General features: G+C 43.8%; 1 protein-coding gene across 6 annotated transcripts in view; it reads right to left on the reverse strand.

Moving 5' to 3' along the window:
* spcs3 (signal peptidase complex subunit 3) overlaps nt 1–9,640 on the reverse strand; it is a 51,422-nt gene extending 41,782 nt beyond the window's left edge. For 2 of the 6 annotated variants that reach the window (XM_061831220.1, XM_061831216.1), the window contains exon 1: nt 9,356–9,624. In XM_061831220.1, coding sequence (XP_061687204.1) covers nt 9,356–9,498 — 143 coding nt within the window. In that variant the 5' untranslated portion in view covers nt 9,499–9,624. Of the gene's footprint in view, nt 1–9,355 lie in introns of all 6 variants that reach the window. The other 4 variants (XM_061831221.1, XM_061831215.1, XM_061831219.1 and 1 more) reach the window with 3 other exon arrangements.
* Nucleotides 9,641–11,907: the final 2,267 nt, after the last annotated feature.

Genomic DNA, 11,907 nt, shown 5'->3' on the forward strand with positions numbered 1-11,907 from the left:
GTCAGATTCTGCGTCATTCCCATCTGAAAATTCTACATTATTTACAGCCACAGATTCAAATCTGTATGGAAGTATTCCTCCGTCTTATCGGGAGATCAACAAATACTGCTATTTCTTCAGCAGAGAAGGATAAAGCGCTGGCCATAATTGTGTCACAAATTAAGCGAGCCTTGGTTTGCGCACGTAATCTGTCACTTACGCGCATATCGGTTATGTGACTTGCCAAAATAGCGGCACCCATGAAAATTCGTGATTGCCGATAAAAAAAACTCTCAAAACACCATTAAATGATATTGGATTAACCTCAAATTTTAAAGGTACAGTACATATGAGATGACCGATCTGATTTTTAATTGAACGACCGGACTTCCCCTTTAAGCATACAACCCCTGTGTTTTTTGAATGGCACTGAAACCTAGAGTGTAAAAGATGAAAACTCAAGAAGAGATTTTTTGCAGAACTATGAAAGGCATTGGTGATACCTCAAATTGAGACATGTTCCCAAAACCTGTGCTACTGCAGCCATCGGGAAGGATATTCAAAATGAGAATGCTGGTCGCCTATCCACTCAACTTTCAAACTCAGTCTGAAGTGTGTGATGCTGTTGCACGATGTCAGTCATGTCTTACGTGTGAGAGTAACCGATCTCTGTTTTTATCACTGTAAATGTGAGCGAAGGCGACACAAAGAAGAAAGGCGAAAAAGTGAAGACCCAAGTCAAAAGCAACACAAACAGTAAAACTGTGCCGCTCATGTGTTGCATACGCTAGTGGCTAAAGGCCATGTCTTCACTGGGGCTGATGTGTTGTCTCGATTGATGTATACCTGTTTAAGGGTTCATCTTGTGTTGCGCAAATGTCTATACGGTTTAAAGAGATGAAAGTCAGTAGCTATGAAAAACTTTAAAGCTTTAAGATCAGAAAGTAAGAAGTTATGAAAAACCTTACTTCATTTGCGTCATTGAATGCCCAAATATTTTCATCTTTAATGATTTTTTTTTTGAGCCCCTTCCTGTTTGCAGTAGTAATGGATAGGCTGACAGATGAGGTTAGACTGGAATCCCCTTGGACTATGATGTTCACAGATGATATGGTGATCTGCAGTGAAAGCAGGGAGCCGAGGGAGGAACAAGTTTCCCTTGCCAAATACCCCCCTACAAACGACTATTGGATCATCATTCCAAAGCCGACCAGTGAGAACTCATTCATTACCTGAGGTACCATTAGGAAGGGAGTTCAAGATCTTTGGACAAATTGGGGAGAGTGGAAACTGGAATAAGTTGTCTTATTTGAGTTTACTATGCCAGATTCTAACTGGAAATGAGAAGCTGACATTCTGGAGGCGGCCCAGGGTTTCCGCTAAGAGGCATGATTGAGATTAAATGAGGGTTAACCCTTACATCACTTCTCACCATTCTTCACTACAGAGTACTATCAACTCATAAATATCTTCCAAGGACACAAAGAGTCCGCACTGAACTTTGTATTACATGCCATTGAGCATAAAGAAAAACTGTTAAGGAAGAGGTGATTAACGAGGAGACATGAACATTATACCAGACACCAGTAAACGTCAGTTCCTTTGAACAATTGAAACTGGACTATTAAGCGACTCAATGAAATTCCACCTCCTTCCTCAGAGTGCAAGAATCTTGACGGATGAAGAACTGATCAAGAAGGTGAATGATGCTGCAAAGGTTGAAAGTGAGAGGCAAGAAAATTGTAAGAGGCTCACAGCTAGGGAAAAAAAAATTACAGAGGTTCATTCTGAACTCCAAAGAGCGCTTTTACCAACACAAAGTCCTGAGAAGATAAAGGAGTCCCCCCACTTCAGTTGGACATATGGTGGTGAAAGGTAACGAGGTAAAACCAGACAAGGTGGACACAGAGCAGATCTTGGAAGAGCTCAGAACGGAAATGAGGCAAAATTTTAATGCTGCAATGGAGGGAAGTCCACGACCAGTACAAATCGTAAGAGAGACGGTCAAAAGTACACAGATGAGACAGTAAGTGAAAACTGCTCTAACTTTTTCAAGTGTGGACAAGAAGGCCATTTCACCCAAGGCTGTCGATGTAGAATACAGGGAGCCCCGAAGGAAAGCGGGAGAGGACTACTGAGGCCGGACCACCCATAGTCCAAATTAAAGGGTTTCAGCCCAAACACTGTCCCTACCAACCTCACCTGAGGCAGAACTCAAAGAAAGGACAACTGAAACTCTATTGGTGATCAATAGTGTTCAATATTTAAGTCCGAAGCAACAGTCACATCTTATGATCCTTGTGGGTAGCTGATATATGATGAACTGCTTCCTTGACCAGCAGCCAGCCAGCCAGAGTACTGTAGGACAATGGTACACGGTCTAGCATCATGAACGATACTTGGAGACAGAGATACTTGCCCCACAGCATTGTTCGCCCAGTCACAGAGCTCTTGGAAGAGGTAACACAAGTCTCGCTGCAAACGACACCCTAATCCCCTTCATGGGCTGGATTGAAAATCAGTTTCTGGCTAGATAATGACCCGCGCATGACCAATACCGTACAAGAACCCAAACTTGTGTCGAGTGACCCAGCAGTTGCCACTGACCCCATTTTAGGCTACATTATTGAGAAGATTATCATGAGAGATGAGAACCCCACTCCAGAAGGAAGAAAGTCATTGGTACACAAAGTCAGCATAGCATTTGAAATACAAGAAGGCTCAGGTTGTCATGAAGATGTTACAAAACACGGTTTCCAACGCGGCGACTGGTGTGGCCCGCACAGGTGTAAAACAAGCAACCCTACCAGCAAACCAGGTCACCACCATGTATGTCAGAGCTCAGGTGGGTTCACAAATGAAGGGCGAAGACATGGTGTTTTCTCCAGTGGCACAAAGGTTTTCACCAGAGGGTGTTATCTTCATTGAGGTGTTGGTAAGGATACCACAAACAAGGGCACCAAATGTAGCCATCCCAGAGACAAACATCACGACTTGTGCCATTCATCTCAATTGCCACAAACCGGTGGGCCAATCTGAAACCATAAAGACCGTATACCCAGCAGTTGTGGAGACCTAGGACAATACAAAAATACAGCATTGCTCATGATTTTCTGTCTTGGATCAAGAGAAAGGGTACCACCAAGATTCCCTTGATGAAGAAAGCTGTTCCTTGACAGCATTCATTACACCTTGGATGCTGTACGAATGGGTCTGCATACTCTTCTGCCTGAGATCTGCACCTGCTGAGTTCCGAAGAAGCATTAAGTGCTGTTTGGGTAGCATGAGAGACACAATTTTTCTCCCCTATCTTGATGACAACCTGGTTCATAGCAGCAGTTTCGATGAAGACCTTGAGCATCTCGGGTTAGTCCTCTGACGTAACAAGATGTATGGAGTGAAATTCTCCCCGAAAAGATCCAGGGTAAAATTCCTAGGTAAGGTGGTGAGCGAAGAGGGCTACAAGAAGGATCCAGCGTAAGTGGCACCAGTGAGGGCCCTGCGTGACAGAACCCTGCCACCATTGGCAATGTTTGCCAAATGTTGGGATTCCTCTCGTACTAGGTCATTCATCCCAAATTTCTCACAGATTGCCCATTCACTCTACAACCTACTCACTCCAGGAGATGAAGAAAGATCCAAAACAGACCAACCCAATGAAAGACAGAAAAACAAAAAAAAAAACAAAGAGGTAGCATCACGGACAACCAAAAAATGGGACAGCTGTCATAAAGAAGTATTGGAGCAGCTCATTGAAGCACTTACCACCTCCTGGATTATTTTGACCATTTTTACTGCACTGTGAATGCCTCATTGGTTGGTTTAGGAGCAGTGTTGTAACAGCGACAGCAAAGACAGATGAGTGTACGGGTCCCACACTCTTACATCAGCTGAAAAGGGTGACCATCTACATAGGAAAATAAGAGTTTTTGGCATTGAAGTTGGGTGTGTGCGACAGTTTCCGAGACTATTTATATTACGTCCCATCCGTCACAGTCTATACTAGCGGTCAGGAACCTATGGCTGGCTAGCCATATCTGGCTCTTTTGATGGTTGAATATGGCTCCCAGAGCCCATTATAATGACCTACTGTACAAGTGATTTCTATCTTGCAGGCAACGCAAATGATACAGAGAGTTTGTCGTCGTGGGGTTGTCGTAGTTTGGTGTGGCACTCAATCTGCGCAGGTGCAGTAGGGTTGAATGCCGATCGGGTCGGAACAACTAATTATGGAAACGCTTTGATATAGGTCGTGTAAAGAAAAAAGGACAAGGAATACCAAAGTTTTCGACAAAAATGGACAGCCTTTGTGGAGAGAGACGGTTCTGCTGTGTGTCTAAATTCATAGATGGGGAGTATGCCAAAGCATTGGTAATTGATGCTGCCAGTAAACATTTTGACCACTTCGCATAAAGACAAAATAATGAAACAAATAAAAGACATGCCTTGGTCGGCAAGAAATGCTCATCATTGTACCATCACGATGGCAAATCAAATTGAATTACGTTCAGAATTAATGGATCCACTAACCAACGTGCTCACTTCTGCTAAATTGAATCCCACCAGCCACTGATGGGGATGGGGATGGGACCGGACTTCAATTTCTCCATCGGTTATCGTCCAGGAAGAAATAATTCAGATGCTGATGGACTTTCTCTTATGCTTGTGGATATTGTGGATTACATGAGGAAATGTGCTGGATAGACAAATCGGGAAATAATCTGTGCATCCATAGAGAGCATTACAATAAAAAGGGAGAACCAATGTCGACGTGTAAGAGTGATACATGTTGTCGCCCTATAATTGATGAAATGCAAAAGGCTTAGGAGGATGATGAGACACTGGCTCGCGTCAAAGAGTACAAACTGAGGAATCGTAAGATAAATCGAACCAACCACTGTACTCACAGTCCTCAAACAGTGGAGCAATATTCCAGAGGACAAACATGGCATCATGCGACGTAGAACCACGGTTTGATGAATCCAACAGAACCACATCATTGCCATTTGTTTATAAAATTGTTACAAGTACAGGTCCACCAGTCATGCCCGCGATAGGATTAGGGTTGGAATGTCAAGACCTTAAAAAACTTACTGAGGTTGTTATACCCGGCTATGTAGTTTCTACCTAATACCATAATCATAATTTATTGACACTGCACAGACTGAGACAGACATTTTTAAAGAGGTCAACAGACATTAAATTTCAAAATTAATTATTAAATTAAAATTATTTCATTTCATCATAATGAGAATGTATTTTTATAATCAAGCGGAATTTATGTCGGTCTCGATTGTCAATCCATTGAGGAAAGCTAGCAGAAGATGATCTATATCTTCCTAAAGCATGTAGAGGGCAAACATTTTCAACTTCAAATTAACGCGGCACAATGGGGGAAATATGGACAGACTAGTCTAATGTTAGAATTTAGATCAAGTCAAAGTAAATCACAATCTCATAGTAATTATAATTAGACACTGAAACATTACCTGTGTTGTATCCCAGATTTTTCAATGTAACTGAATTTCCTTTGCCATGGCTCATGATGTTGATGACTTTTGACGTAAATGCGCTTGCAGTGCGTGAAGCAGCTCGGAACGTGCTTTTGGCATCACTTCCGAACATGCTCAGTACGGTTAATTTGCATTTCCTGTTTCCGGGTGAAAACTGGTTGTTTAGGATCAGGCTTCCTTTGTTACCAAAGTTTATGAAATAAACACGTAAATTAGTGTCAAGACCAATGTTCCCTCTAATTTTTTACGTGTCTGAGCGTACACACTAAACCCGTGAGCGCCCCCTTTGACCACTGTGAGCAACATCAGACGTATGCACTGTGGTCATATCAGTGTCATCCATTGAAGATAAATGGCTCATTCAAAGATTCAGATTACAGCATTTACATCCCCATCAGAATGTTCCCTCTAGTTTTTTACGTGTCTGAGCATACACACTAAGGCCATGACCGCCCCCTTCGACCACTGTGAGCAACATAAGACGTATGCACTGTGGTCAGATCAGTGTCATCCATTGAAGTTAAAAGGCTCATTCAAAGATTCAGATTACAGCATTTACATCCCCATCAGAATGTTCCCTCTATTTTTTTACACGTCCGAGCATACACACTAAGCCCGTGAGCGCCCCCTTTGACCACTATGAGCAACATCAGACGTATGCACTGTGGTCAGATCAGTGTCATCCATTGAAGCTACAAGGCTCATTCAAAGATTCAGATTACAGCATTTACATCCCCATCAGAACATTTCTAAGAAAAATTTTGTTTTTGCAAACTTACAATGAAATTGTCAACAAACAAAAAATACATATATACATATACATAAATACACAATACATAATTTGAATGAACTGTAAATTTGAAATGTTGCATCCAACTTTGTTTCATTTTTTTTAACCCACGATATCCCGAGTCGATCACTCGACTGGTCAATCACAAGGCAGTCTTGGTTGATTGCGGGACGGCGTGCCAAAAAAAAAAAAAAAAAAAAAAAAAAAAAAAAGATGTCAGACAATGTTCCCTCTAAATTGTGTGCGTGCGCATTTGTGCACTGCCGATGCAGTCTCTTCGCCGATATTCTGCGTTGCACACAAAAAGTTCCTCTGCCACCTCATCGACAAAAACGGTGCCGCCCCCCTTCCATCAAAGGTGGAGGCTGTCTCCGCTTTTCCCCGATCTCGCTCGGCTCAGGGTCTCCAAGAGTTTCTGGGGAAGGTGACTTTCTATCACCGGTTCATTGCTATGCTGGCCCACCCGTCCCCCGGGGCGCCCGTCGCTCTAACTACCGACGCGTCAGATTATGCCGTTGGGGCTGTATTCGAACAGTGGGTCGGCGGCACCTGGCAACAGCTTGCCTTTTTCAGCCCTCAGCTGGTCCCCAGAGAACGCAAATACAGCACGTTCGATAGGGAGCTCCTCGGCCTCTGGCTGGCAATCCACCACTTCCGTTCCCTACTGGAAGGCCGTGAGTTCACGGCATATGTGGACCACAAACCCCTCACTGTCGCCATGTCCAAGGTGGCCGAGCCGTGGTTCGTCCGCAAGCAACCCCAACTGTTTTCATCTAGGAGAACACTGCGGACATCCGACACATTGCCGGCAAATCCAATGTGGTCGCGGACTGCCTCTCCAGAGCTGTCGTCGACACTGTGCATCTGAGTCTTGACTACTCCCATATGAACGCGGACCAGGCCTCAGACCACGGGGTACAGACCTCGGTCGACTCGAGCGTGGCCTGTCAGGGTACTAAGGTGCATCGCCACGCAAAAGCCCCCGTGGAGTGCTTTGCTGTCCCCGAAAGGAGGTTGGACCACGTCAACATCGACTTGGTGGGTCATGCTCGGCCTCGGGGGCGTCCCCAAGGAAGGACTGATGCCCTCATCCCACGCTGGGGGCGGCCACCTTTGCCCCGACTCCCAGCACTTGCCAGAGTACCTATGACCCTGTCAGGGCCCTGGCCCCTTGACTCAATGGACTGTGCTCCCCCGCCCCCCACTCGGCCCCTGCAGTGCACACCCGCCGGGGTCGGGCCATCGTCCCTCCACGGCACAGGGATTTTGACTATGGGTGAATTCTGGGGGGGCTGGTGTGGTGGTCTACATAATTCACCCACGGGACCTCGAGTTACGTTACGAGGTTCCACACGGACGTTCTTGTTCGTTACACTTCTGGTGTGTGTGTTCAAGAGTTCCCGCCGTAATGGTTTCACTCTGTCGATGTCTGCAATAAAACGAGGTTTGCTCCTATGTTCAACACTCCGCCTCCGACTCCGTTTCTTTGTTCCTACAGTACCATTATGTAATCCAACTTGCATCGGTCAGGGCATTAATACAAACAATATTTTGAGCTGCAACAACGAAATCCCATGACATTCCTGACCCAAGCTAAATATTTTTCATTTTACCGGACTTTCCCAAGATCTGGAAAATGCAACGTTTCGTCCAATGATAATCCTGAAATTCCCTGACCCGTACGAACCCTGATGATTACAGTCGGCATTGTGTTAAATTATGTTGATTATACCAACAAAAGAGGTGTAGATTGTTCTTATTTTTGTTTTTGCAAACATGTGCATATAACGATCACTTTGAGGGGATGAGAAAAGCAAGTGCAAATTGAATATGTGAAACAATGAAATAAAGATTAAGACGGGTTCATTATAGTATTGGGGGAAGGGGGGGGGGGGGGGGGGAATTCAGTTCAGTTTTATTGCTTTAGTGGGCTGACAGAAAATACAGATTTTGAGAGACAAGCATTGCATTCACACAGAGTATCATGTAGGCCCTTGGCCCTAAAAAAAAATATTACTCCTTCACAAAACTTAGTTATTGCTAAGTAGGTGTGAAATTCTAAAAGGTATCCATACCTACCAAAAACAAAATGCTCTTAGAACACTCTGACATAAGGGAATTGGCTGTTAGATCGGCTGCTGATACGAGACAGCCACACTTTTCGCCGTTTGGTTGATAACATTTTCCTCGCACTGGTTCTTGATCACAGATGGCAGTTGAAAGAAAGACGCTTTACAACGCACCCAGTTTCGTTTGCGTAACAAATAACATAGCAGTGCAAATCCATTCATACACCTTTTTCAACCGATTTCTGCTTGATTATAGTTTGACTCGATTTCACCCATTAAAAATGGAGCCAGTTCTCTAAACCGCAAGTTGTCTGACGTCAGACAAAAACAGTCTTGGCGCTAAATGCTAACTTGTGGATCTATGTCACTTCTGGTTTCGTGTTCAACCTTCAGCTCATGGCGTACAGTCATTGGACAATAATAATAGTTAAGGAAACTGACTCTATTCTTGGAAATTGGTATTATGGTGGCTTCAATGTGTTCCAAAGTGTATGGTGGATAGTATTTCTTAAGTGAAGCTAAAGACATTGTTAACAAAGGCAGGTATTGCGTCTTGATGTGAAATGTAGATGCGTGAGGCACCACAGAGGAGTGGTCACAGGAGAGTAAAAGAGAACAGATAAGATAGTCGTGCTGACACATTGTTATTGTTTCCCACCTCCACCGGGAAGCAACTAAACAAATGTGTTACACTTGGAAGAGCTCTGATACCCATTCTTGTACGTGTAACAAATGCATCATCTTACTGAGCACAAAACGGATAGTCACGGAGCCTGGCCAACCATTTTACTGGAAATAACAGTCTAGGATATATATCTATTCTGCAAAGCATGATGCTGCAAATTCTATTTAAATTACAGCTAAAGCATTCTCAACCACAGCCCTCAATTGGGACGCGAAGGTTAGAAGTTTATATATTTGAGAACACAACAGTATATTGCATAACCCTATCGGCATCCGAGTATCAGCGGCTCTCAAAAATAAACGTATTCAAAGGATCTTACAGCATGACTTTGGAGACACGGACGTCAACAGGAACAGTTCGATCTTTAAACGCTGTTGTGATGAAACAGCCAAAGGTTAAGGCCGCCATGACGCTCAATGAGAAGGCGAAAAGGGAGTTAGCTCTTGATAGAACGGTGTTCATTTTTTAGGCGGTACAAGACAGTAGAAACACTATAAAATGAACGTATCAAACGCCGTATACAGTACTGTATAAAGAAAATCACCAGAAAATACTTTCAAGACAATGCACTCCTGCCCTGTATTTCACAATAAAATATTATTGCATATGTAAATTTCATTCGTCTTGTCCCGAGATGATATAATTCCTTATATGGAGTTTTTATTTGTGAATTTGTGATTCACAAAAAAAAATAAATAGTACGCGATTTAAGTGGCAGACCGGTTCATGTATTTGCAGATTACAACCTCTTTACTTTACTGTGATGAGAGGGATAAGAAGTCTTCTGTTTTGAAAACCCGGATAAGGAATCCACGCTAGTTCCTGCCTCCTAAAATGCGCCCCATTATGGCGTCAGGTCGCGCTAAAACAAGAGCTCAAACTCTGTAGAAACAAGTGTAAAAACTGAAATTGAAGAAGTTAAAAAACTAATATTGTGGGCCTTAAAACTGTTACTGTTAGGCACATAGAAAAACGAGAGGCAAACAGATTTAAAATGAAATCACCTCCCGCTTTCTGATTTACACTCTCGCTTTCATCTCTTTGCGCTCGAAATTGATTTTTGCTCTGTTTTATTTATTCCTTCCCAATGACGTAGAATAAACACTAAATTGCACACAGGCCTCTTTCACGTGGTAATTCGGCTACAACTTCCGGTCAGGGCAAAACATTGCTTTGGGTACTATTTCACTTGAAAGTTGACATCCTTTGACATCCTTACAATTGTACATTGTGAAACATAATAACATCAAATTTAATTAGAATACGTTAGGTTTAGCTTTTTTTTGGTGTCAATATGGTTAATTCTTCTTGTGCTGTTGGCTGTCAAAACCGTGCAGGCGGTTGTAAAGAAGTAACTTTTCACCGGCAAGTTTGTTCCAGTTTAACCTCATAATTAATTATTATAATTAGGAATGTGGAAAATATATTATTATGGCGTTTGCATGTTCTCCCCGTTTCTGCGTGGGTTTTCTCCAGGCACTCCGGTTTCCTTCCACGTCCCAAAAACATGCAACGTTAATTGGACACTCTAAATTAGGTAGACTTCCAGTCAGGGCAAAACATTGCTTTGGGTACTATTTCACTCAAAAGTTAGACATCCTTACAATTGTACATTGTGAAACATAATAACATCAGATTTAGTTGGAATACGTTAGGTTTAGCTTTTTTGGTGTCAATGTGGTTAATTCTTGTTGCGGTGCTGGCTGTCAAAACCATGCAGGCGGTCGCAAAGAAGTAACTTTTCACCGGTTAGTGTGTTTCAGTTTAACCTTCATTAGGCTGTAGGCTTGAACTTGAAGCTTCAGTAATATTACTTATCCTGCAATAAGTAATAATATTAATGACTACCTTTTATTGTTAGCCCCAGCTTCATTATTAGCCCCAGTGTCACGCATAACTGTTAGGGGATAGGCCTAATAGATTCATGTATGCAACATTGCTACAGAAAGCTACAGAAATTAAATCTTGAGATAATTTTTCATTCATTCATTTTATATTACTCCAGAATACCATCAAATAAGCATTGTAGGAAATTATAGGTGCATGGCATCAACTGCATTGATGCAGTGACGAAGAAGGAATGGGTGCTGCAAGATATGATGTTGTTTGTCATTAACACTTCATAGAAGAGGACTTCTATCCCTCCAACACAGGCATTTGAAGCTGCTCAAGAAGACTGAGATGCAATCTTTTTTTCTTGGAAGCACGAGGTAGGAACCCTTAAGGAGCCATTAATTAATTTGCACAATATTGTACAGTGAAGAAAATAAGTATTTGAACACCCAGCAATATTGCAAGTTCTCCCACTTAGAAATCATGGAGGGGTCTGCATCCCCCCCGCCCTCAACCCGAGTCTGGTGGCCATCCAGGCCACCAAACGCGAGGTGTCCGGGTGGACAGGTCAGGAAGACGACCTGGACGCCAAGCACCAGGATCCCCACAGGGCGATTCGGGTGGGCAACCTCGGCGAGGAACCAAACGGCGAAGCAGGAACCAGACCAAGGCACATCACTGCTCCGGACAAGGACCTTCCACGACGTGGTTGCGAGACGACCAGGGATTGGTCGCCACCGAGGCTTGGTCAGGAGGCAGCCGTGGATTGGTCACCAACAAGGCCAGGTCTTGAAGCGGCTGGGAGCCATCAGGAACGAAGAGAATGATGGAGAGAAGGACCAGACCCATGACCGCCACAATCACCGTCACAACCATCCCGAGGACCCTCCAGCTCCTGTCGCCGTCGAGACAGGGGCGTGGGACGGCCCCGGACCGGTCTCCGCTGGTACTCCTGGACAGGAACGTGAGGCAGCTGGAGAATAGTCGCCACCTCCTGGACGGGAATGTGAGGCTGCTGGGGAACCGTTGCCACCTCCT

This window comes from Syngnathoides biaculeatus, chromosome 9 (assembly GCF_019802595.1).
Source record: "Syngnathoides biaculeatus isolate LvHL_M chromosome 9, ASM1980259v1, whole genome shotgun sequence".
Lineage (NCBI taxonomy): Eukaryota > Metazoa > Chordata > Actinopteri > Syngnathiformes > Syngnathidae > Syngnathoides > Syngnathoides biaculeatus.